The following is a 27,150-nucleotide window of genomic DNA, read 5'->3' as shown; positions in this document are numbered from 1 at the left end:
GGGTGTAGGTCTGGGGGTGCCCATCCACTTGGTAACGGCCAGCTGCAGCGACTGCTCACACACAGGCACAGGTCCCCTTGTCCTTCCCCTCCCCATCGACAGAGAACACAGAACATCGAACATTTTTTGATTTTTTTTTGATGTTTTATTTACAGCGCGGTAACAGGCCCTACCGGCCCAAGGAGTCCGCGCCGCCCATTTTTTTAAACCCTAATTAACCTATCCGTACGTCTTTGCAATGTGGGAGGAAACCGGAGCACCTGGAGGAAACCCACACAGACACGGGAGAACGTACAAACTCCTTACAGGCAGCGACGGGAATCGAACCCCGATCGCTGGCACTGTAATAGTTTCGCGCTAACCGCTACGCTACCGTGTCAACCACATGTTGTGCCAAATGAATTAAACTAGTAATTAAATGTCTGACTTAACTAATTCCTTCTGTCGACACAACGTCCACAACCCTCCTTCCCCTGCACACACATGCACCCATCTCAGAGTCTCTTAAACCCCTCTATCGTATCTGCCTCCACCCCCACCCCTGGCAGCACATTCTAGGCACCCACCACTCTCTGTGTTAAAAATCTGACCCCCACATCTCCTTTGAACTTACCCCCCTCACCTTGAAGACATGCCGTCTAGTATTAGATATTTTGACCCTGGGAAAAGATACCGGCTGTCTACTCTGTCTGTGCCTCTCTTAATCTGCTGCTCCAGAGAGAACGACCCAAGTTTGTCCAACCTCTCCTTACAGCACATGCCCTCGAATCCAGGCAGCATCCTGGTGAACCTCTTGACTCCCTGACTCTTGGACTCTGTGCCTCGACCAATAAAGGCAAGCAATCCGTACGCCTACTTCACCTCCCGCTCCGTGACCCTTCAGACAACGATCTCCCTCCCTGACACCACCGGCCGACAGTGTCCCCGTTACACTGCAACCCGGTATCTGCCCACTCCCTCACCCCGTCCACATCACCCCACAGCCTCAATCCTTCACCGCCCACATCCCCACCCGGCCCTGGGTCGTCTGCACACCCCCAGGTGTTACTGCTCATTCCCTCGTCCTGCTCACTGACAGAGATTGAGGTCGGAAGGGAGGGGAGCGGGGTGTGAGAGAGGGGGAGGGAGAGGGAGATAGGGAGAGGGCAGGGGATGGAGGGTGGCAAGAGTTGGGGAGAGAGAGGGAGGCAGGAGGAGAGAGAGGGGTTTGAGAGAGGGAGGGAGAGAGAAAGATTAGGAGGGGGAGAGAGAGAGAGTGAGGGAGATAGGGAGATGGGGAGGGGGACAGGAGGGGTGAGAGAGAGGGCGAGGGACTGGGAGAGTTAGAGGGAGGTCAGGGGAGAGGAGGGAGGGGGGAGAGAGAGGGCAGTAGAGAGAGAGTGAAGGAGGGGGAGAGAGGGTGATGGAGAGAGAGGGAGAGCGGGAGGGGAGAGAGGGAGAGAGAGAGTGAGAGAGGGAGGCAGGAGGAAAGAGAAGGGTTGGAGAAAGGGAGGGGGTGAGAATGGCAGGGAGAGAGAGAGTGAGGGAGGGGGAGAGGGAGGGGGAGAGGCAGAAGGCAGGGGAGTGGAGGCAGAGAAAGAGGGAGGGGAGAGAGAGAAGAAAGAGGGAGAGAGAGTGAGGGGAGGGAGAGAGGTGGGGAAGAGAGGGAGAGAGGGAGAGGGAGAGAGGGGGGATAGAGGGGGAGAGGGGGAGAGAGGGGACGTGTGAAAAGGGGAGAGAGATCAGGAGAGAGGGAGGGAGATCGGGAGAGAGGGAGAGAGTCATAAATTCATAGAGTCATATAACAGAGAAAAGGGCCATTCGGCCCAACAGGTCCATGCTGACGTCGATGCCCCAACTAAGCTCGACCCATTTTCTGCATTTGGCCCATATCCCTCTGAACCTTTCCCATCCATGTACCTCTCCCACTGTCCTTTAAATGTTGTTGTTGTACCTGCCCCACCCACTTCCTCTGGCAGCTCGTTCCACATTCATACCACCCTTTGTGTAAAAACGTTGTCCCTCAAGTTTCCACTCAATCTCTCCCCCCTCATCTGAAAGCTCCGTCCTCCAGTTCTTGATTCGCCAACCCTGGGAAAAAGACTGAATGCATTCATCCGATCTCTGCCCCTCATGGTTTTAAACACCTCTGTAAGATCAGCTCTCGGTCTCCTACGCTCCAAGGAATAAAGTCCCAGCCTGTCCAACCTCTCCCTGTAACTCAGTCCCTCAAGCCCTGGCAACATCCTTGTAGATCTTTTCTGCACTTTCTCCAGTTTAACCACGTCCTTCCTGTAGCAGGGTGAACAAAACCGAACACAACACTCCAAGTGCGGCCGCACCAGCGTCCTGTACAACCATACCATGACCTCCTGCCTTCTATACTCAATACCCTGAGAGAGAGAGAAGGAGAGAGAGAGGGAGAGAGAGGGCGAGAGAGAGAAAAAGGGGGAGAGAGAGAGAGTAAAACAGAGAGGGAAGAGGGAGAGAGGGTGGGAGAGTGGGGGGAGAGAGAGGGAGACCGGGAGACAGGGTGGATTGAATCAGAGAGTGAGACAACGAGGTGTGTGCGTGTGTGTGTGTGTGTGTCTGTGTGTGAACGAGAGAGGGAGAGAGAGAGGGAGGGGAGGAGAGGGGGAGAGAGAGGGGTGAGAGAGATAGGGAGGGAGAGAGAGTAAGAGAGAGAGAAGTGAGAGAGAGCGGAGAGAGAGAGAGAGAGAGAGAGAGAGAGAGAGAGAGAGAGAGAGAGAGAGAGAGAGAGAGAGGAGAGACCGGCAGGAAGAGAGGCTGAGACAGGAACCGCGAGGTGGTAACGGAATGAGTGACACTACAGTGGAAGCAAAGGCCTGTGTCAGAGCGAATGTGGGTTGTTCGAGTTATCACAGAAACACACAACCTGGAAACAGGCCATTCGGCCCAACTGGTCAGTGCTGACTGGTGGGCTCCCGTCCACATTGAAGGACAGAAGAGACAGTTTGCACCCAGAAGGTGTTCCGGGGAACGGTGTTGAACGGTTGCTTGACAGTTAATCTGGGGAAATGTCTGCTCCCCCAGTGCTGGAAGTCAGACACGGGCAGATCATTCAGAGAAAGGGGGTGTTCAGGGGAGTGCTGGGGGTATAGGGCAGGCAGTTATGGGCAGACAGCTGATGCCCGCTGGGCTGAGCTTGGGGGAAGGAGTGGCGGGGAGAGGGCAGGAATAGATCCCCGGAGAACACCAGAGGTAACAGAGGGCTGCAGCAGGGTGGGTGTAGACTGCTGAAGGGGAGCAGGTGAAGGCAGGCGCCCCAACTGGGGGTGTGTGGAAGGGACAGTGGTCCCACCTGCCTCAGGCACCACAGAGAGGTGGCTGCCCCTCCCTCGGGGCCTGACCTGTGGCTTGGGGATGTCCCACAGGGTCTGGGAGGGCAGGAAGCTGCCAAGCGGATTCAAAACAAATTCCTCGGGAAAGCGGGCACAGATTGGGAAGGATCCACCACGTGTTGGACAGGAGAGGGAGCTGAGAAATGGCCCACTGGTTTGTCAGGAGTCAGGGATTGGTTCCACCAGGAGAGGGGTGATGAGAGCAGGTTCAAAGACAGAGAGGATGGGACAGAGGGGGAGACCATTATCTACAGAGGCAGGGCTGTAACACTGAGCACCTCACACCTGCTCAGCCAGTCAGGGACAGCACACCTGATCATCCATCTCATCAGCAGCTTCCTGCACCAAACCCCGATTCCTCCACTCGCTTCAAATCCCTTGACATCTGTCTTGGAACACACTCAGCGGCTGACCCTCTCCACCTCCCTTGGGCAGAGAACTCCAGGGAGTCACCGCACTCCAGGTGAAGAAATTCCCTCATCTCTCTCCCAGATGGACAGCACTTTGTCTGGAGATGGAGACACTTGATCCCAGGTGTCCCATCAGGGGAAAGGTCATTCCCCACACGTCTGCTGTGTCCAACCCCCGAAGGGTTCTTCTGCACCTCAGAACACAGGCTCAGTTTGTTTCATCTCCCCCCAGAGGACCAACCCTCAATCCCAGCAATCGGTCTGGTGAAACTTCTCTGTACTCCCCCAGGCACAGGGGCCCTTCCTTCATCAGGGACACCAGACTGATACAGTGCCCAATATCGCGGGTACATCTCCCAAGGGCCTGAAATAATTGGAGCAAGAAGTCTCTCCTCTGTCCTCAGATCCTCTTGCAGTAAAATACCACTTGTGTTGTCAACTGCTCTCTGAACATTGTGTTGGCTTTCAGTGATCGTGTACAAAGGCTCCCAGCTCCCTCTGAACACCAACATCTCCCGTTGCTTAAACCACTCTCAGTCTATTTTCCCACCAAGGTGGATGGCTCCGTGTTCGTCCCACATTGTAACTCATCTCCCACACCTTCGCCCACTCATTGAAATTGTTGATGTCTCTCTGCATCCTCCTCAGGAGACTCTGCATACCCCGAGAGAGCGTGAAGGAGGTTGTGTGAGTGAGAGAGGGAGAGAGAGACAGACAGACAGACAGACAGACAGACAGACAGACAGAGACAGAGACAGAGAGAGCACAAGGAACAGAATTTCAATAAAACATTGAGAAAGGGGAAGTGTGATGTGTGAAGAATCTCTGTGGACAGAGGGGCAGACAGTCGGAGAGGGTGAAACAGCAGAGAACAAGATCTACCCAGGATCGCCAAGACATTGAGAGTGACAGAGACAGACAGACAGGGGTCAGAGAGAGGAAATGTGAGACAAAATGAGAGAGGGGTGAACACAAAGGAAGGCTGGGAATGAGACAGAGAGAGGGAGGCTTTGTCCTCACCTGGGAATCTTTCCCAAGACTTTCCCATGTCCATGTCTGAAGGAGGATCAAACACACCAGATGTCCCTGTGAAATAAATCAACAAGACGTTAGACAGGCTGAAAGAACCAAGCGATTAAACATTACTTCGGTGAGCAGGGCTCAGCTGTACCAGTCTCTGGGACGCCATGTTCTCTCTTATTCTCAGTCCTGGTCGAACTTGCTGCTTCGGTGGCTCCCACCCTTCTGAATGCCTTTATAACTGCCAGATCTCACTCCTTCAGCTCAGTGGGTCTCTGTGGAGATGAAAGCAGAACCACATCCTGGGCCACGCCAGGCGTCAACAGAAAGAACTTGAATCAACTCTGGAAGGACGGGGAGGGAACCTCTGCGCAATGAGGCCCTCAGGAAACTCTGGGACCCGCACCCATGCACAGAAACAAGGACGCCAACTATGTGCTGGCACCCCCAGGAAATCGCTGGCAGTTCCACCCGGAATTGGGCCAGTGTCTCCCAACTAGATGGAGAAAATTCTGGGCAACTCCAACCCCACCCTCACACTCCAATCCCCATCACCGAAACCTGAACAGCTGACGTGGTGGGAATCCGAGGGTAGGTGGGAGGGAACGGGACAGGAGGGGCGATTCGATGAGACAGAAGGACAACTTTCCATGGATCAACCCCAGTAAAGGCTCCGTTGCATGAACCGTTTCAGAATCATTGACCCATCAAGTCTATGCTGCCTCCCAGCTGAACAATCACCTCCACCCCATTCCTAACTGTTTCCTCATCTTCCTCCCATTGGGGCCCTCCGATTCCCTTCCGCAGGCTCTGACTGACTCTGACCTCCCCCTCTCCCCTCCCCTCCCCCCTCCCCTCCCCTCACCTCCCCACTGGCAGGGAGTTTCAGACTAAAACCCATCTCTGCATGAGACATCTTTTCCTCACTTCCACTGGTATCTCTTGCCCAGAAAGTTGAACCTCTGCCACTTGCTCCTGAGGCAACCAATGTGAACGCCCTCGCTCTGCCCACCCTCCCTACCAGTGGGGAGTTTGTCTGCCTCTCTCATCCCTCCTGTGGACCCTCTTCCCTTGGGGAGGTGAACCCAAGTTCCAGTGGTGCAGGCTGACAGCTGAACCGTCCATCTTTGATTCCAGAGTGATGTTGCCCCTGGGTGCCAGGGGCTAGGACGTCTCGGAGCAGCTACGGAACATTGTCAAGGGGGAGGGCGAGCAGCCAGAAACGGTGGTGCACGTTGGCACCATTGACGTCAGCAGAAAGAACCATAGAACCATAGAACAATACGGCCCAATACAGGCCCTCGGTGAAGAGGTCCTGTGCAGTGGGAGTCCGGACAGGACCTGGAAGGTAGTAATTTCTGGATTACTTCCAGCAGGAACAGAAAGACAGAACAGATGAGTGTGTGGCTGAGGAACTGGTGCACGGGACAGGGTTTCAAGTTCTTGGATCATTGGAACCTCTTCCTGGGCAGGGGTGACCTGTACAAGAAGGACGGGTTGCACCTCAACTGGAGGGGAACCAATATCCTGGCCGGGAGGTTCGCTGGTGCTACTCGGGAGAGTTTAAACTAGTCTGGCAGCAGAATGGGAACCAGAGCACCGGGTCAGAAAGTGGAAGGATTGAGAGGAAGGGAGATGTCAGAGCCGGTAAACACAGACAGGAGCAAAGTAGACGACACGATGGGACGGACAGTGTGAAGTGTGTGTATTAATGCTGGGAGTATTAGGGGTAAGGGTGTTGAACTGAGCGTGTGGATCGGTGCATGGAGCGATGATGTTGTGGCCATTACAGAGACCTGGTTGAGAGAGGGACAGGAATGGGTGCTTAATGTTCCAGGGTTTCGATGTTTTAGAAAAGACAGAGGTAGGTAGAAGTGGAGGGTGGGACGGGGGGAGGGAGTTGCACTATTAATCAGGGACAATATCACAGCTGCACTCAGAGGGGACACAATGGAGGGCTCATCCACTGTATGGGTAGAAATCAAAAAGAAAAAAAATGCAATCACTCTGGTGGGATTACACTACAGACCTCCCGATAACCACCGGGACATTGAGGGAGGTTAGGCAAAGGTGTCAAAACAACAAGGTTGTTGTCATGTGTGATCAGAACTTCCCCAGTACAGACTGAGACTTCCTTAGTGCGAGAGGTTTAGACGGGGCAGAATTTGTTTGGTGCATCCAGCAGGTTTTCTTAAATCAATATGTAGATAGTCTAACGAGAGGAGAGGCCGTACGGGACCTGATGTTGGGTAACGAGCCTGGCCAGGTTACCGAGCTTTCAGTGGGAGAACAGTTTATGAACAGTGACCACAACTCCTGAAGTCTTAAGATAGCTTTGGATAAGGATACGTATGCACTTTGCGGGAGAGTATTAAATTGGAGCAGGGCAAATTACGAGAGCATTGGGCAGGAAGCAGGGAGAGTTAATTGGGAAACAGCTGTTTTTGGGCAAGTCCACATCTGATATACGGAGGATGTTTAACGACCAACTGCACAGAGTACAGGACAGGTATGTTCCAGTCGGAAGGAAGGGAAGGATGGCAAGGTAAGGGAACCTTGGATGTCGAGAAGGTGGTGAATTCAGTCAAGAAGGTAAAGGAAACATTTGTAAGGTTTAGGAAGCTAAAATCAAACAGAGCCCTTGAGGGATGTGAAGGAGCTGGAAAGGAACTCAAGAATGCCAAGGCATTCTATACATTCATCGAGCAAGAGGACAACAAGGAAGAGGGCAGGACCACTCAAGGATAAAGGAGGGAACATGTGTTTGGAGGTGGAGGATGTGGATGACGTCGTTAATGAGTACTTTGCGTCGGTATTTACCAAGGAGAAGGACGTGGGAGATGGGGAGATCAGTGTGGAGAGTGCTAATGTGCTCAGACATTTTGAGATAAAGAAGGAGATGATGTTGGGTCTCTTGAAGAGCATTGAGGTGGATAAGTCCCCAGGGTCTGATGGGATCAATCCCAGGTTATTGAGAGAGGAAAGAAACGAAACTACTGGGGCCTTGACCAAGATCTTCGTGTCCTCTCTAACTATAGGCGAGGGAGCGGAGGATTGGCGAGAAGCTAATGTTGTTCCATTATTCAAGAAGGGAAATAAGGATAATCCTGGGAACTATAGACCGGTGAGTCTCACGTCAGTGGTAGGGAATCTATTGGAGAGGATTCTTTGGGATAGGATTTATGAGCATTTGGAAAACCACAGCCCCATTAGAGACAGTCAGTGAGGACTTGTGCAGGGCAAGTCGTGTCTTGCTAACTTGTGAGTTTTTCGAGAAGGTGACGAATTAATCATTGAAGGTAGACCCGTGGATGTTGTCTACATGGATTTTACTGAGGTATTTGACAAGATCCCTCATGGTAGGGTCATCCAGAGGATTAAGATTGGATCCACGATGACTTGGCCATTTGGATTCAGAATTGCCTTGCCCACAGAAGACATAGAGCGTAGTTCTCAATGGGACTTATTCTGGCTGGAGGTCCGTGACTGCAGAGATCTCTACTGGCACCTCTGCTTTTTCTGATATATATCAATGACCTGAATGAAAATGTAGCTGTGTGGGTCAGTAAGTTCACGGTGTTGTGGACAGTTTGAAAGATTGGCAAAGGATACAGCGGGACGTAGATCGGCTGCAAATCTGGATGGACAAATATCCGATTGAGTTTAATTGGACTAAATGTGAGGTGTTGCACTTTGGGAGATCAAACGTAAAGGGACAGTACACAGTTAACGGCAGTGTTGATGTACAGAGGGATCTTTGTTCCAAGGCCACAGCTCCCTGAATGTGGCTGCACCAGTTCATAGGGTGGTGAAGAATGTGTATAGCAGACTTCAGACGGTGTGTCGAGGCACTGAGTCCAAGAGTAGGGAAGTTATGTTGCAGGTTTATAAAACTCTGCTTGGGCTGCATCTGGAGTGCTGCATTCAGTTCTGGTCGCTCCATTACCGGAAGGATGTGGAGGCTTTGGAGAGGGTGCAGAAGAGGTTCACCAGGATGCTGCCTGGATTAGAGGGAATGAGCTATGGGGAGATGCTGGACAAACTTGGGTTGTTTTCTCTGAAGCGTCGGAGGCTGAGGGGAGACACACACAAAATACTGGAGGAACTCAGCAGGTCAGGCAGCAGCTATGGAGGGAATAAACAGTTGACATTCCGGGTCGAGACCCTTCATCAGGACTCACCCGAAAAGTCGACTGTTTATTTCCCTCCATAGAAGCTGCCTGACCTGCTGAGTTCCTCCACCATTCTGTGTGTGTTGCTCCAGTTTCCAGCATCTGCAGAATCTCTCTTGTGTTTCCAGAGGCTGAGGGGAGTCCTCATAGAAGTTTATAAGATTATGAGAGGTATAGAGAGAATAGACAGCCGGTATCTTTTTCCTGGGGTCAAAATGCCTAGGACTAGAGGGTATGCATTTAAGGTGAGAAGGGGTAAGTTCAAAGAAGATGTGCGGGGCAAGTTTTTATACACAGAGACTGGTGGAACAGGCTGCCAGGGGTGGGGTGGAGTCAGATACAATAGAGGCATTTAAGAGGTTCTTCGACAGGCACATGGATGTGCAGAGAATGGAGGGATATGGAGTCACTGGCAGAAGATCTAAAGGGTGAATGGAAGGACATCTCCCCGGAGTGAGTCAGTAGATCAGCAGGTAGCTGAGGGGGAGGAACATTCCTGCTGAGGACAGATGCCTTCACAAGGAACGCGTCGTTTGTGGAGAATCAAAATGGACAAAAACCAAGCAACGTTTCCAACCCAGGGCCCTGTGTGGAACCCAGTGCTGGGGCCGGACCTTCAAACAGGCTGTGAGCTGGAAGGAAAACTAAAGGATGTGTTTCTGGAAACACAAGTGTTTCTCGCTGAGCCCATGATGTGGTAACATCACCAGAGTAGAGAGCAGCCCAGCACTGACAGCTCGGTGTGAAGATGTGTTCATTCCTGTCCCCAACTGTTACCCGAGACTGCAGCCAGCAGAACATCGCCTTCACAGTGCTGATAAGCTCAGACCTTATCACCATCGCTGCATCTTGTGCTTTGTGGCATTTACTGTATATTTGCTAAGTTCATATAATGTCTTACTTCACATTGACAGACTGACACAGCAGGGAAAAAGGCCATTCAGCCCACCTCATCCATGGTGGCCAGTGGGCACACATCCGTATTGTTCCCATCTCCCAGCACTTGGCCCGTGGACAATCCTGAAGTGACTCAAGTGCTCATCCAGACACTTCTGATGTGCCGTCAGTGACACTGCTTCCAGCTCTCGCTCCAGCTGAGTGTTCCAGGTGCTCCCTGCTCTCGGGGTTAAGAAGGTCCCCCTCACATCCCCTCTGAACCTCTTCCCCCTTACCCTCAATCTCTGTCCCTCCAGTTTTATTCCTGGAACATAGAACAGGAACAGGCCCCTCGGCCCAACTACTCCATGCTGGCCAAGATGCCCATTCAAGCTGGTCCCATTTGCCCACATTTGGTCCATAAACTTCTAAACCTTTCCTATCCATGTACCTCTCCAAATGGCTTTTGTAAGTTGTTATTATAAGATCAGTTAAGACAAGATCTCCTTATTAGTCACATGTACATCAAAACACACAGTGAAATGCATCTTTACGTAGAGTGTTCTGGGGACAGCCCGCAACTGTCGCCACACTTCTGGTGCCAACATAGCATGCCCACTTCCTAACCCGTGCATCTTTGGAAAGTGGGAGGAAACCGGAGCACCCGGAGGAATCCCACGCAGACACAGGGAGAATGTATAAACTCCTTACAGACAGCGGCGGGAATTGAACCCAGATCACCAGCACTGTAATATGCTAACCGCTACATGACCGTGCCTTCTTCCCTTATTGTACCTGTCTCAACCACTTCTTCTGGCAGCTCATCGCCCTCTGTGTAAAAAAGTTGCCCCTCAAATTCCTTTTAAATCTCTCCCCTCTCACCTTAAACCCATGCCCTCTAGTTTTTGATTCCCCAACCCTGGGAATAAGACCAAGTGTCTTCAACCTATCTCTGCCCCTCATGATTTTATACACCACTATAAGATCACCTCTCAGTCTCCTACGCTCCAAGGAAAACCTCCCTCGCCTGTCCAGCCTCTCCCTATAACTCTGTCATGCAACATGGGATATTGCTCGGATTAAACCCCATCTGCTACTTCGCAGCCCATATCTACAAATGTATCTGCTGTATCCTTTGACAACATTCCTCACTGCCCAAACCTCCAACAATCTTTGTGTCGTCTCCAAACTTACTCATGGGCCCATCGACATTTTTGTCCAAGTCATTTACCAACGTCACAAACAGCAGAGGTCCCAGTAAGGATCCCTGCAGAACACCACTGGACACAGAGCTCCTGTCGGAATAGGACCCGTCCAACACTATCCTCTGTCTTCTATGCATCTTAATCTTCTGGATCAGCCCGCATGAGGGACCATGACAAATGCCTCACTGAAATCCACATACTGACAACATCTACTGCCCTCCCCTCAGCCATCACCTTGGTCACCTCCTCAAAAAACTGAATCAAGTTAGTTAGACACGACCTGAATTGCACAAAGCCATGCTGACTATCCCTAATCAGCCCATAGTTTCCCAAATGCACACAAATCCTATCCCTAAGAATCCTCCTCATGAGATTCCCCACCACTGACGTGAGGTTCACAGGCCTGTTATTTCCTGGATTATCCTTACTTCCCTTCATGAACAAAGAAATAAAGGAACAACACTGGCTACTCTCCAGTTCTCCGGGACCTTACCTGTGGCTAGAGAGGACATGGAGATCTAGGTCAAGGCCCCAGCAATCTCCTCTCTTGCCTCTTTCAATAACCTGCGGTATGTCCCACCAAGCCCTGGGGATTTATCCACCTTGGTGCCTCTTCAAGATACCCAGCAACACTTCCTTCCTGATCTCAAAATGCCCCAGCACGTTCGCACACCCCACACTGTCCTCCACTTCCTTCTCCTTGGTGAATACCGATGCAAGGTACTCATTTAGTACCTCACCCACAGCCTCTGTTCGAGGCATAAATTCCCTCCTTTATCCTGGAGTGCTCCTACCCTCTCCCTAGTTACCCTGTTGTCTTTAATGTGAGTATAAAATGCCTTGGGATCCCCTTTAATCCCATTTGCCAAGGACATTTCGCGGCACCGTTGGCCCTCGCAGTCCGCTGCTTGAGCTCTATCCTGCGGTCTTTAACTTCTTCAGGGTTCCTGTCCGATTGAACCTTCCTAAACCTGACGGACGCTTCCTTTTGCTTTTTCACCAAGTTCACCACCTCCCCCGTCACCCAAGGTTCCCGCGCCCTGCCGTCCGTGCCCTTCCTCCTCACTGGACCATGCCGGCCCTGACCTCTGATCAGCTGGCCTTTAAACACCCTCCACATGTCTGATGCGGACGTGCCCGGTAACAGCTGCTCCCAATTAATGTCCCCCAGCTCCTGTCTAGAAATGCTGGAACTTTCCCTCCCCCAAATTAGGACTTGCCTGTGGGGTCCAGACTTATCCTGAGTCCTAACGTGTTCCAAAATAAAGGCGTATAGCATGCTTGCCTTCATTAGACAAGGCACTGCGTTCAAGAGTCAGGAATTATGCTGCAGCTTTATACAACTTTAGTTCTTTAGCATTCAGTTCTGGTCACCCCGTTGTAGGAAGGATGTGGAGGCTTTGGAGAGGGTGCAGAAGAGGTTCACCAGGATGCTGCCCCGATTTGAGGGCATGAGCTGTGAGCAGAGGTGGGACAAACTTGGGTTGTTTTCTCTGGAGCGACAGAGGCTGAGGGGAGACCTGATAGAGGTTTATACGATTATGAGAGGCATAGATAGAGTACAGAGACAGTATCATTTCCCCAGGGTTGAAATGTCTAATACCAGGGGGCGTGCATTTATGGTGAGAAGGGGTAAGTTCAAAGAAGATGTGTGGGGCCAGTTTATTCCACACAGAGTGGTGGGTGCCTGGGATGTGCTGCCAGGGGTGGGGGTGGAGGCAGATACCATGGAGGGGTTCAAGCAGCTCTTAGATTGGCCCATAAATGTGAGGGGAATTGATGGAAATGGGCATTGTGTGGGCAGAAGGGATTCGTCTAGTTGGGCAGTTGATTACTAATGCAATTGGTTCAGCACAACATTGTGGGCCGAAGGGCCTGTTCCTGTGCTGTACTGTTCTATGTTCTGTGTTCTCTGGGTTGTGATCACTGTTCCCAAAATGCTCTCCCACTGAAAGGTCGGTCACTTGGCCAGGCTGGTTCCCCAACACCAGGTCCACTGTGGCCCCTCCTCCAGTGTGCAGAAACCCTGCTGGATGCACTGAAGAACTTCTGCCTCACCTAAGCCTCTTGCACTGAGGTAGTCTCAGTCTCTACAGGGGATGTTCAAGTCTCCCACCATGTTGTTGTTGTCACCTCTTTCCATAATCTGTCTCCATCCCTATTCCTGTCTCCCGCTGGCGACTGGGAGACCTACAGTGTAACCCCGTCCCTGTGATGGCTCCTTATTCCTGAGCTCTACCCACACTGCCTCAGAGGATGAGCCTCCAGTATGTCCTCTCTGAGTGCAGCCGTGACCTCCTCCTTGGTTATTGAAGCAACCCCCCACCCCTTTTACCTCCCTCTCTATCTCGCCTGAACACAGAGTGCACGGCCCCACCGGGGTCTGATGTTATCTCTTCAGTCTCCAGGGTCTGGCCCCACCGGCAATGCCAGCATTTATTGCCCATCCCCAGTTGCCCGGAGGAAGTGGGTGACGAGGCCGTCGAAGAGTCGGTCACGTTGGTGGGTGGGGCCGGGCTGGGGAACGACAGCAGAAACCCTCCCCCAGAGGGTCCATCAACCAGCTGGGTAACTTTACAACCGGCCAGCTTTGTGGTGAGCACCACTGAGGGGGTGTTCTTTACATCCCAGATTGTTAACTGACTTGAAGTTCCACAGCTGTCAAGCTCGAGTTAGTTTCATGTGGAGGGTTTTAGTGAGGTGTTTGACAAGGCCCCTCATGGGAGACTCATCCAGAATTGTAAGATGCCTGGGATCCACAGTGACCTGGCTGTTTGGATCCAGAATTGGCTTGTCTGTAGAAGGCAGAGGGAGTTTAATCCAACCAAATGTGGGAGACCCCACACTGACCTTGACTGCACTGGTGAGCTCAGTAAATTGATTCCTGCACTCTCCCAAATCCACAGTGCCGTTACTTTGGCCCTGATCTCTCCTGCCACCTCTTTCCACAGCCTCGGGCCAAAGGTATTGGAGACATCAGACCAGAGACTTTTCTGAGTGGAATTGTCGTTCTTCACAAGCGCTCTCAGAGAACTGGTGAACCTGTGGAAGATCTTGTCCTCTCCTTCGAATGGAAACACTCCATCCCAGGCAACATCCTGCTGACCCTCCTCTGCACCCTCTCCAGCAAAGTCATATCCTTCCCCTTGTGTGGAGACCAGAACTACCCACAGTGCCCCAGCCGTGGTCTAACTCACGTTTCATTAACCTTTACCAAGACCTTCCTGCTCTTGCTCTCTGCCCAGCCGATGAAGGCAAGTATCTGGTACACCGTCTCCACCAGCTTCTACCTGTGCTGCCATCTCCAGGGATTTTGGACTTGTACACCCAGGGCGCCGTGTTCCTCAATCCTCCCCAGGTCCTTACCGTTCACTGTGTATGTACAACCCTCCAAATGTCACTGGACCTCCCACAGTGCAGCACCTCGCACTTCTGAGGGCTAAATTCCATCTGCAGCTGCCCAGCCCAACTTATCATCTGGTGAAGATCGTCCCGCAGCCTCGGACTGTCCTCCTCACCATCAACAGCACTGCCAACTTTCATGTCATCTTCAAACTTGCGAACCACTCCTCCTACATTCACACCCCGATGGTTAATGTATGGAACAAAGTGAAGAATATACAATTTTGAGAGGCAGAGAGAGGGTGTATGGTCAGAGTTTCTCTCCCCAGAGTAGAAATGCCAAATGATAGGGGACATGCATTGAAGGTGAGAGGGGGAACGTTTAAGGGAGGTGTGTGAGATGTTTATTTACGCAGAGAGTGGTGGGAGCCTGGAACGGGTGCCAGGAGGGAAGGTCGGTGCTCTGCAGATGCTGGCAGTGGGGAACACACTGGCGTCACATAGATTTTGACCAACAATAGAAAACGCTCGGCTAAACCAGAGTGAAGATCTGAAGGTAAGTCTGTGCCTCAGCAAGGGAGGGATCCGAGCACAAGGTGGGGGTTGAGGAACAAAGGGAGCTCCCTGTTCTGGACCAGTGCCAGCAAGTTCAAGTTCCAACACTTCAAGGTTCAAGTTTACTGTAATCCCAGGCAGACGTACCCAGGGTTTAATGCCATGAAAGTTTGCAGTTTCCAGCCCCAGCACAGTACGTTACCGGCATGAGGAAGATAAGAACATTAACGTAAATTAACAGAAATTATACAAAACTCACATATGTGCAAAAATAAACTACAAAGTAAACACAATGACGCGGGCGCAAGACTGAGAGAGAGAGAGAGAACTCCAGTCCAAGGTGGTGCTGGGGTTTTTCAGGTGGGTTCAGGAACCTGTGGGGAAGAAGCTGTTTTTGAACCATGAGGTGAGGGTCCTCAGGCTACTGTACTTCCTGCCTGATGGCAGCATCGAGAGGAGGGCACGGCCCAGGTGGTGGGGTCCCTGGTGATGGATGTCGCCTTCCTGAGACATGGCCTCTTGCAGACGTCCTCGATGGTGGGGAGAGCTGTTCCCGTGATGGAACTGACTGAGTCCCACTGCTCTCTGTAACCCCCTGTGTTCCTGTACATTTGAGCTCCCACACCAGGCCGTGGTGGAACCAGTCAGAATGCTTTCCACTGTCCATCTGTAGAAGATTATCAGAGTCTTCGATGACCTGCCCGATCTCCTTCAACTTGTAAGTACAGAAAAGATGCTGGCACCCATTCTTCATGGCTGCATCTACGCGCTGGGCCCAGGATAGATCCTGTGAGATGTCGACACCCACAGAAAGTCGATGCTGCTCACCCCGTCCACTGCAGACCCTTCAGTGAGGATGGTGCAGATCGGCCCGACCTCCCGTTCCCAAAGTCCACAATAATCTCCTTGGTTCTGCTGATACCGAGCACAAGGTTGTTGTTGTGACACCTCTCAACCAGCCGACCGATCTCACTCCTGTCCGCCACCTCTTCACCATCCGGGATTCTGCCAAGGACAGCAGTGTCATTGGAGAGTTTGTAGATGGTGTTGGGGCTAAATTTCTGGCAGATGCAAAACCACATGGTCAGGAATAGTGGGGGATTTCAACTCCCCCAAAGTTCACTGGTGTATGAGAGTCAGGAGGTCATGGTACAACCTTATAAAACATCGGTTGGGACACAGATGGAACAGAGTGAGCAGTTCTGGATGTGACAGCGCTGGAAAGGGTGCAGAGGAGAATCACCAGGACGTTGCCTGGGACGGAACGTTTCAGTTCCAGAGAATGGGTGTGTTTTCTGTGGAGCAGAGGAGGCTGAGGGGGACCTGGGACCGGTGCACAAAGTTATGAAGGGTGTAAATAAGACAGATAGTGAGAAACTTTTCCCTAGAATGGAGATGTCTTAAACCAGAGGATGTGGGTTTAAGGTGAGGGGTGGGAAGGTTGGAGGGGATCTGAGGAGAATTTGATTCCCCAGAGGGGGTTGGAATGTGGAACGCACTGCCTGATGGGGTGGTGGAGGCAGAGACTTTCACAACGTTTCACAAGTATCTGTGCAAGCGCGTGGATCCCCAAGGCAGAGAAAGCTTCGGACTGAATGCTGGTGAATGGGGTCAGTGCGGGTGGGTCGATGGGCCTGTCTCTGTGCTCTCCGACTCTGCGACACTGGAGAGGGTACAGAGGACTCAGAAATCCTAAATTGCATTCAGAACCCTTTCTCGCCCAGTGAGAGACGGTGGGGAGTGGATGTGGCGCAAGAGGCAATTCTGCATTTAGCTTTGGGGGAATGAATCTGGGCAGGTGACAGGAGGTCAGGGGGAGAGGACCTTTGTGGTGATGCTCAGAGTTCAGTGAGACTGGACATGGATAGAGAAAAGGACAAGGGCACACGGGGTAACGGTTCTCAGTTGGAGTCCTTGTTACTCGACAGAGGAGTGATAGAGGGAGAGTGGGGCCGGAACAGTCACTTGCAGGTAAATTCTACTCAGAGCAGCAGGAAGCGTTGGAGGAGGGTTTTCGAGGTGTTCAGGTTAATAAAGAGAAAGGTCGGCACTCTCAAACTCAGGGCTTTGGATGACATTATTGGTTATTAGCAGGGGAACTGAACACAACAGAGGGGGATAATCTTGTAGAGGTTCATCAATCATGAGGGGCAGATACAGTGAATAGTCTTTCCCCAGGGTTGGGAACCAAGAACTAGAGGGCAGAGGTTGAAGGTGAGAGGGGAGAGATTAAACATGAACCTGAGGAGCAACTTTTTTACAGAAAGGGTGGGTGGTCCGTATGTGGAACGAGCTGCCAGATGAAGTGGACGAGGCAGGTAAAACAACAACATTTAAAAGACATTTGGACAGGTTCATGGATGGGAAAGGTTTAGAGGGATACGGGCCAAACACAGGCAAATGAGGCCAGCTTGGATGGGAATCTTGGTTAGCATGGAACAGATGGGCCAAAGGGCCTGTATCTGTGTTGTATATGACTGTGTCCTGGGATGTGTTGTAGATCAGGGAGAGCCAGGGGTCAAGTACATGGTTCCCTGGAAGTGGTGACACGGTGGAGAGGAAGACCTTTGCCACGCTGCCCTTTCTTCAGACAGGGCACTGAGTACAAGAGTTGGGACGTCATGTCACAGCCGGACCACATGTTGGTTGGATCACACTTGGAGTGTTGTGTGCAGTTCTGGTCACCCAACTACATGGAGGCTGTCAGTAATCGAGAAAGATTCACAAGGATGCTGCCAGGTTCAGGCAGAGCCAGGCTGACAGGGCAGTGGGGGGGTGGGGTGTGTCTGAGACTGCCCCCTCTCAGAACAAGAGGGGAGACGGGAACCATAGAACCATAGAACCATAAAAAACTACAGCACGGAAAACAGGCCATTCAGCCCTTCTAGTCTGTGTGGAAACATTTTTCTGCTAGTCCCATTTACCTGCCCCAGGCCCATACCCCTCCAGACCTCTCTCGTCTACCTATCTATCCAATTTACTCTTGAAAGTTAAGAGCGAGCCCACATTTACTACATCCGATGGCAGCCCATTCCACACTCCCACCACTCTTTGAGTGAAGAAGTTCCCCTAATGTTCCCCCAGACCTTTCCCCTTTCACCCTAAAGCCATGTCTTCTCGTACTTATCTCTCCTAATCTCGGTGGAAAGAGCCTACTCGCATTAACTCTGTCTATGCTCCTCATCATCTTGTAAACCTCTATCATACCTCCGCTCATTCTTCTCCGCTCTAAGGAATGAAGTCCTAACATGCTCAATCTTACCCTGTAACTCAACTCCTGAAGACCCGGCAACATTCTTGTAAATCTCCTCTGCACTCTTTCAATCTTACTGACATCCTTCCTGTAGTTCAGCAACCACAACTGCACACAATACTCCAAATTTGGTCTCACCAATGACTTATACAACGTCACCAAAACATTCCAACTCCTATACTCAATACTTTGTTTTATAAATGCCAGGATGCCAAAAGCCTTTTTTACAACCCTGTCTACCTGTGACTCTACTCTCAGGGGATTATGTATCTGAACTCCCAGATCCCTTTGTTCCTCCGCACTCCTCAGTGCCCGACCATTTACTGTGTATGTCCTCCCTTGATTTGTCCTTCCAAAATGCAACACCTCACACTTGTCTGCATTAAATTCCATCTGCCATTTTCTGGACCATTTTTCCCTCTGCAAGCTTTGAAAGCCTCCCTCACTGTCCACTACGCCTCCAATCTTAGTGTCATCCGCAAATTTACTGATCCAATTTACCACATTATCGTCTAGATCATTGATATATACAACAAACAACAATGGCCCCAACACAGATCCCTGAGGCACACCACTAGTCACAGGCCTCCAGTCTGAGAAACAATCATCCACAACCACTCTCTGTCTTCTCCCACTCAGCTAATTTCGAATCCAGTTTACAACCTTTCCATGGATACCCATTGACTGAAGTTTCTGAACTCATCTCCCATGTGGGACCATGTCAAAGGCCTTACTAAAGTCCATGCAGACAACATCCACAGCCTTGCCTTCATCTACTTTCTCAGTGACCTCCTCAAAAAACTCCACAAGAGTCCTTAAACACGATCTACCACACACAAAGCCATGCTGACTGTCCTTAATCAGCCCTTGGTTGTCCAAATACTTGTATATCCGATCTCTCAGAACACCTTCCAATAATTTACCCATTACTGATGTCAGGCTCACTGGCCTGTAATTACCTGGTTTATTTTTAGAGACTTTTTTAAACAACGGAACAACATGAGCTACCCTCCAGTCCTCCGGCACCACTCCCGTGGCTAAGGACATGTTAAATATATCTGCCAGGGCCCCTGCAATTTCTACACTAGTCTCTCTCAAGGTCTGAGGAAATATCTTGTCAGGCCTTGAGGATTTATCTACCTTTATTCACTGTAAATCATCAAGTACCTCCTCCTTTTTAATCTCTACATGTTCCATGACACTAGTGCTTATTTCCCTTCCTTCCATATCCACGATGCCAGTTTCCTGAGTAAAGTCCAAACATGAGAACATGTCCGGATACCCTCCGCTTGAGACAAGGTTGCATCTGAGGACAACTTAGGACAGGCACAGTAGTGTAGCAGTTGGCGTTACGCTATTAGAGCGCCAGCGACCTGGGTTCAATTCCAGCCACTGCCTGTAAGGAGTTTGTACATTCTCCCCGTGTCTGCGTAGGTTTCCTCCTGATGCTCCGGTTTCCTCCCACATTCCCAAGATGAACGGGTTAGGAAGTTGTGGGCGTGTTACATTGGCGCCGGAAGCGTGGCGACAGTTGGGGGCTACGCAAAAGATGCATTTCACTGTGTGTTTCGATGTACATGTGACTAATGAAGAAATCTTGTCTTGTGGAAGTAGATCAGATCATCGCTTCTGGAAGGGAAATGGGAAGGTTTGTGAAGGGACAGAGGTGCAGGATGTGAACAAGGCTGTGAGAGGCCTAGGCTGGTCTACCAGAGGGCTGGCAGGAACACGATGGTGGGAATGGCCTCCTTTGGTACAACCTCAGTTTCTGCCCAAGGATGCACAGATGATGCTGAGATCACAGAGACAGTGTGCGGACACACTTGAGCCAGTGAGACCTCGGTGGGGTGGTGTGTTCAGTTTGAGCCTGGGTGGTGACACAGAGAAGTCTGAACACAAATGCTGTCACAGCAGACTCCAGTCCTGGGCAGCCCACACTTCCCAAGAGTTGCTGAAGCAGCCTCCGCACCAACAATGCAATGGGATCGATCCCTGCCCTGTCCCGGCTCTGGGGCTGCAGTTGTCCGGGAGATGCAGACAGCAGCCAGGGTGTCCACAGTAGCCTCTGTGCTGCTGCTCACTGCTCACAGCTGCACAGGCCGCTCGCTTGTGGTCTTCACACCTCACACTGTCAGTCAGCAGCAGAGTGCAGAAGGTGCTGAAGTTCACAACTGCCTCTGTAACACACCGAGGCACCCACACCTCCCACTGAGGGACCAAAATAGACCTGGGCCTTTAGTTAGACTGACAAAGTGGGAATTAAATTTGTGATAGAGCCATAGAGTCTCTAAGAAACAGGCCCTTCGGCCCAACTCATCCATGCCGAACAAGGTGCCCTTCTATACTGCTCGCATTTGCCAGCGTTTGGCCCATCTTCCTCTTCACCCGTCCTACCCAGATATTTATTCAAACGCCTTTAAAATATGTTATCGTACCTGCCTCCACCACCTCCCCTTCCCTATACTCACCACCCTCTGTGTGAAGAAGTTGTCCACAGGTTCCTTTGAAATCTTTCCCGTCTCACCTTCAACCAATGCCCTCAGGCTTGTGTTCCCATTCCCTGGGAAAAGCACTGTGTGCATTCCCGCCAGCTGGGCCCCTGATAATGTTATGCAGCTCTATGAGGTCCTCACCTCAGTCTCCTCAGCTGCAGTGGATAAAGTCCTCGCCTGTCCAACCTCTCGCTGTAAGTCACACCCTTGAGTCCTGACAACATCCTTGGAAATCTTCTTTACGTTCTTTCCAACCTAATGATGCCTTTCCTATCGCAGGGTGACCAAAACTGTGCGCAATAGTCCAGATGTGGCCTCACCAACGTCCTGTACAACTGTGACATGACTTCCTAACTTCTTTTCTCGATGCCCTGACTGGTGAAGGTCAACGTCCCAAACGCCTACTTCACCACCCTGTCTACCTGTGATGCCACTTTCAGCGAACCATGTACTTGTACTCCTCGATCCATCTGTTCTGCAACACTCCCCAGATCCCTGCTGTTCACCGTGAAAATCTTACCCTGATGTGACTTTCCAAAATGCGGAAACTTGCACTGATCTGAATTGGAAACCATTTCCCATTCCTCGGCCCACTTACCCAGCGGATGAATGTACCCCTGTAATTTGTGCTGAACTTTTCCACTGTCTACGATACCAGACATTTTAGTCTCATCCTCAAACTTACGACCCAGCCTTGTACATTCACATCTAAATCTTTTGTATAAATAACAAACAACAAAGGTCCCAACACCGACCCCTGTGACACACCACTGGTCACAGGCCTTGAGTCCCAGAAACAACGTTGTACCATCAGCCTCTGCTTCCTACCACTGAGCCAATGATGAATGCACTGAGCTATATCCCCCCAGGATCCCATGTGATCTAACTTTCCAGACTAGCCTGCCATGAGTGACCTTGCTGAAGACCATGAGGACAACCCCCACTGCACTACCCTCATCCATCTGTTCTCTTGGTTACCTCCTCGAAGAACTCCAAGAGATTTGTCAGACCCAATTTCCCCGGCAAAAAGCTGTGCTGACTGTCCCGAATCAGCTGCAGCTGTGGGATGTGTTCAGTCCACAGAGTCACAGAGCAATACAGCAAGGATACAGGCCCTTCAGCCCATCCAGTCCATGCCGACCATGGTGCCCACCCAGCGAGTCCCAATTCCCTGTGTTCGGCCCATATCCCTCTCCAAGTGCTTCTTAAATGACCCTGTTGTACCTGCCTCACCCATTTCCTCTGGCAGCTCGTTCCATATACTCACCACCGTCTGCGTGAGAAAGTTGCCCCTCAGGTCCCTTTTAAGTCCTTCCCCTCTCAACTTAAACCCATGCCCCCTAGTTGTGGACTTCCCTACCCTGGGGACAAGACTGTTACCGTCCACCTTATCTACGCCTCTCATAACTTCAAATACTTTGGTAAGGTCTCCCCTCATTCTCCAACGTTCCAAGGCATAAAGACCCAGCCTGGCCAACCTCTCCCTGTAACTCAGGCCCTCTGGTACTGGCAACATGCTCGTAAATCTTCTCTGTGCTCTTTCCAGTTTAACCCCATCTTTCCTGTAACAGGGCGACCAAAACTGCACACAAGTGCTCCAAGTGTGGCCTCACCAACGACTTGTACAACTGCAACATAATGTCCCAACTCCTGTACTCAATGCCCTGACTGACGAAGGCCAGCGTGCTAAGTTCCTGACTGTCCAAAGGCATCATTAACTTTCTAATCCATGATTTCAGTTTCGTTCTCATGGAGTGAGTGCTGGTTTACCGGGGATATTCCAGATGTGACCGAACTGTGCCACATAACCTTTAAAATTGTCATGGACAGGGATAGGTGCAGAGAGGACAAGAAGAAATTTAATTGGGGAAGGGCAAACTATGAGGCTATAAGGAGAGAACTTGGCAGTGTAAATTGGGATGTCCTTTTTGAAGGGAAATGTACCATGGAGATGTGGTCGATGTTCAGGGATCTTATGCAGGTTGTTAGGGATAAATATGTCCCAGTGAGGCAGAGAAGGAATGGCAGGGTGAAGGAACCGTGGGTGACGAGAGAGGTGGAACGACTAGTTCGGGAGAAGAAGGTAGCGTACATGAGGTATAAGCAGCAAGGTTCAGACAGGGCCCGTGAGGAATATAGAGTAGCGAGGAAGGAACTTAAGAAAGGGCTGAGGAGAGCTAGAAGGGGACATGAAAAGGCGTTGGCTAGCAGGGTTAAGGAAAATCCCAAGGCCTTTTTCACGTACGTGAAGAGTAGGAGGATGGCTAGAGTAAAGGTAGGTCCGACTAAAGACAAAGGTGGGAGAATTTGCCCGGAGGCGGCGGAAGTGGGAGAAGTTCTCAATGAGTACTTCTCTTCGGAATTCACCAAGGAGAGGGGTCTTGATGACGCGGAAGGAAGTGCTGGTAAGGGTAATGTTCTCAAGGTTGTAGATATCAAGAGAGAGGATGTGTTGAAGTTGTTAAATAACATGAAGACAGATAAATCTCCGGGGCCTGACGGGATTTTCCCCAGGCTGCTTCGAGAGGCGAGGGAGGAGATTGTTGAACCGCTGGTAAGGATCTTTGATCTTGGTACCGGAGGATTTGAGGGTGGCGAATGTTGTCCCCTTGTTCAAAAAAGGTAGTAGGGATAGTCCAGGGAATTACAGAGCGGTGAGCCTTACGTTTGTGGTGGGTAAGCTGTTAGAAAAGATTCTAAGGGATAGGATCTATGAACACCTGGAGAATCATGGACTGATTAGAGACAGCCAGCAAGGCTTTGTGAAGAGAAGATCTTGCCTCACAAGCCTGATAGAGTTCTTTGAGGAGATGACGAGGAAGATTGATGAGGGTAGTGCAGTAGATGTGGTCTATATGGATTTTAGTAAGACGTTTGATAAGGTTCCTCATGGTAGGCTTCTTCAGAAGGTCAGAGGCCAAGGGATCCGGGGAAGCTTGGCCGTGTGGATTAGGAATTGGCTTGCCTGTAGAAAGCAGAGGGTTGTGGTGGAGGGAGTGCATTCGGATTGGAGGGCTGTGACTAGTGGTGTCCCGCAGGAACCATTCTGGGACCTCTACTTTTTGTGATATTTATAGATGACTTAGATGAGGGGGTGGAGGGCTGGGTTAGTAGGTTTGCGGACGACACTAAGATCAACAGTGTTGTGGATAGTGTGGAGGGCTGTCGGATCTTACAGAGGGATATTGATAGGATGCAGAGCTGGGCTGACAAGTGGCAGATGGAGTTCAATCCGGAGAAGTGTGAGGTGGTACACTTTGGAAGGACAAACTCCAGGGCAGAGTACAGGGTAAACGGCAAGGTACTTGGCAGTGTGGAGGAGCAGAGGGATCTGGGGGTTCATATTCACAGTTCGTTGAAAGTTGCCTCACAGGTGAATAGAGCAGTTAAGAAGGCCAATGGGATGTTGGCTTTCATAAGTCGTGGGATTGAGTTTAAGAGCCGCGAAGTGATGATGCAGCTTTACAAAACTCTAGTTAGGCCACACTTAGAGTACTGTGTTCAGTTCTGGTCACCGCATAATAGGAAGGATGTGGAGGCATTGGAGAGGGTGCAGAGGAGATTTACCAGGATGCCGCCTGGATTAGAGTGTATGGAATATGAGGAAAGACTTAAGATGCTCGGGCTTTATTAACTGGAAAGGAGGAGGATAAGAGGAGACATGACAGAGGTATATAAAATATTGAGAGGAATAGATAGAGTGGACAGCCAGTGCCTCCTTCCAAGGGCACCAATGCTCAAGACGAGAGGGCATGGCTTTAAGGTTATGGGTGGGAGGTTCAGGGGAGATGTCAGGGGGAGGTTTTTCACCCAGAGAGTGGTTGGTGCATGGAATGCACTGCCTGGGGTGCTGGTGGAGGCAGATACATTGGACAGGTTCAAGAGTTTGTTGGATAGGCACATGGAGGAATGTGCGATAGAGGGATATGCGGGAGGAAGGGGTTAGATAGTGTGAGGGTGGTTTGATGGACGGCACAACATGGTGGGCCAAAGGGCCTGTTTTGTGCTGTATAGTTCTATGGTTCTATGTGTTTACACAGAGTTCCCTCCCGCCACATCTGCCACAATAACACTTCCCAAGACACTGCACAGGAGCAACAACAAACAAACACTCACCCTGTGGGAAAACCCGGGAGATGAGGAAGGGGGGTCAGAGCTGTGGATGACGGTGGGTCTGGCAGGGAGCAGATGGAAGGAGACAGGTGATTGGAGAGCTTGGGTCAGTGGCAGAGTTCAGCAGTAGCTGTGGTGGACCAATGACATTCAAGGATGGTTGGACTCGCAGAACTGGGGCAGCTCCAAGGTTGCCGAGGTTCTCTGTCCACAGCAGAGGACAGGGCTTGGTTCACCGACTCCTGGACCACTGGAGGGTCCGTGTTCCATGTCCATACTGAGTGTGGGAGGTCCCAGCCCCTGTCTGAGCGTTCGAAGGGGCTGCACCTCAACTCCTGCTTGTACTTCAGCCCCACGCTCCGGATCGTCGGGCACCAGACATGGAAAGGGGGCGGGTCGATCATGGGATCTCCTCATCTGGCCAAGGTGGCCATTCACAGGTTCACGCTGTAGGCCATCCGGGGTTTAACCCGAGCTGGCTGCCTGCCGCTCTTCCGAGGATGCCTCCGTGTCCGGGTGACCCTGGGGAGGGAGCACACGGTGTCCACTGGCACTCTGGAGGCCTTCCGGGAGTGGTGGGTACCAGAGGGGCGGGAGTGCGTCCTGGACAGGGACGGTCATGTCTTCATTGGTGGAAGTTTTGTAAATACTGAACTGAGAATGTGTAAATATTGTAAATACTTTAATAAAACTCAACTGAGGAAAAACCGGTTTAGTTTCAAAGTAAACCTCCCTCTACGCTGTCACCAAATATTCTTGAAGAAGCTGTTTGTGATATATCTGAATGACTGAGATGAAAGCGTGGATGGGCGGGTCAGTAAGTTCACAGATGATGCAAAGATTGGTGGCGTTGTGGACAGTGTGGAAGATTGTCAAAAGATACGGCAGGATATAGATCGATTCCAGATGTGGGTGCAGAAATGGCAGATGCAGTTTAATCGGGCCAAGTAGGAGGTGATGCATTTTGGGAGATCAAATGTAATGACAGGACCCTTCACAGTGTTGATGTACAGAGGGATCTTAGGGTCCGAGTCCATAGCTCCCTGAAAGTGGCTGCACGAGTTGATAGGTTGGTAACAAAGGTGTACAACATGCTTGCCTTTCTGAGTCAAGGCATTGAGTTCAAGAGTCAGGAAGTCATGTTGCAGCTTTATAAAACTCTGGTTAGGCCACATCTGGAGTATTGCATTCAATTCTGGTCGCCCCATTACAGGAAGGATGTGGAGGCTTTGGAGAGGGTGCAGAAGAGGTTCACCAGGATGCTGTCTGGATTAGAGGGTGTGTGCTGTAAGGAGAGGTCGGACAAACTTGGGTTGTTTTCTCTGGAGCGTTGGAGGCTGAGGGGAGACCTGATAGAGGTTGATAAGATTATGAGAGGCACAGATAGAGTAGACCCTGGGATCCTTCTCCCCAGAGTCGAAATGTCTAATACTAAAGGACGTGGAATGGCGGATGAACTCGGTGGATGGGCTCTGGGGACTGGGATATCGTAACCATAACAGAAACATGGCTGAGGGAAGGGCAGGACTGGCAGCTCAGTGTTCCAGGATACAGATGCTACAGGTGTGACAGAGGTGCAGGTAAGAGGGGAGGGGAGTTGCCTTCTTGGTGAAAGAGGACACAACAACGGTCCTTAGAGAGGATATTCTTGGGGATCATCCAGTGCGGGTCATATGGGTAGAACTTAGAAACAAGAAGGGGATGGTCACTCTGACGGGATTGTATTATAGGCCCCTCAGTAGTCAGTGGGAACTGGAGGAGCAGATATGTAGAGAGATTGTATCCTGTAATAAACATAATAGGGGAGTATAGGTGGGAGATTTTAACTTCCCTGATATTGACTGGGTCAACCATCGTGTAAGAGGCTTGGATGGAGTAGAATTTGTGAAATGTGTCCAAGAAAACTTTCTTTATCAGTGTCTGGAGGGACCTACCAGAGAGGGTGCAACACAGGACCTCCCGGGGAATGAGGTCGGGCAAGTGGTGGGTGTGTCTGTCCGCGAGCACTTTGAAACCAGCGACCATAAATCTATTAGTTTTATGGAGAAGGATACGACTGGTTCACAGTTTAATCTCCTGAACTGGGGCAGAGCAAATTTTGGAGCCATGAGGTGGGATCTTACAGTGGTTGATCGGATGAGATTGTTTGCAGAGAAAGGAGTGTCTGAGCCTTTCTCTGCAAAGTGGGAGGCCTTTAGAAGTGTAATGTCAAAACTTCAGGGCCTGCATGTTTTTTCAGGGTGAACGGCAAGGCTGGCAGGTTTTGGGAACCCTGGTTGATGAGAGACATTGAGGCTCTGGTTAAGGAAAAGAGGGAGGCATACACTGCCCATAAGCAACTGGGAACCAGTGAATCTCTTGATGACTACAA

At 50.9% G+C, this 27,150-nt stretch overlaps 3 protein-coding genes across 5 annotated transcripts in view; 1 reads left to right on the top strand and 2 right to left on the bottom strand.

The window, feature by feature from the left end:
- The window catches only part of LOC127585907 (complement C1q tumor necrosis factor-related protein 3-like), a 76,744-nt gene extending 71,769 nt beyond the window's left edge, over positions 1–4,975 (bottom strand). For 2 of the 3 annotated variants that reach the window (XM_052043643.1, XM_052043642.1), the window contains exons 1-2: positions 4,923–4,975; positions 4,772–4,837 (exon numbers count right to left, since the gene is read on the bottom strand). In XM_052043643.1, the coding sequence (XP_051899603.1) occupies positions 4,772–4,837; positions 4,923–4,940 (84 nt within the window). In that variant the 5' untranslated portion in view covers positions 4,941–4,975. Of the gene's footprint in view, positions 1–2,342; positions 2,631–4,771; positions 4,838–4,922 lie in introns of those variants that run through there. The other variant, XM_052043645.1, reaches the window with a different exon arrangement.
- LOC127585911 (class I histocompatibility antigen, F10 alpha chain-like) overlaps positions 1–27,150 on the top strand; it is a 603,397-nt gene that overhangs the window by 223,494 nt on the left and 352,753 nt on the right. The window lies entirely within an intron of this gene.
- The window catches only part of LOC127585905 (complement C1q tumor necrosis factor-related protein 3-like), a 130,589-nt gene that overhangs the window by 12,568 nt on the left and 90,871 nt on the right, over positions 1–27,150 (bottom strand). The window lies entirely within an intron of this gene.

The sequence above is a fragment of the Pristis pectinata genome, chromosome 34, assembly GCF_009764475.1.
Source record: "Pristis pectinata isolate sPriPec2 chromosome 34, sPriPec2.1.pri, whole genome shotgun sequence".
Lineage (NCBI taxonomy): Eukaryota > Metazoa > Chordata > Chondrichthyes > Rhinopristiformes > Pristidae > Pristis > Pristis pectinata.
The sequence above is the reverse complement of the archived record's forward strand: the minus strand, read 5'-3'. Positions and strand labels throughout refer to the sequence as shown.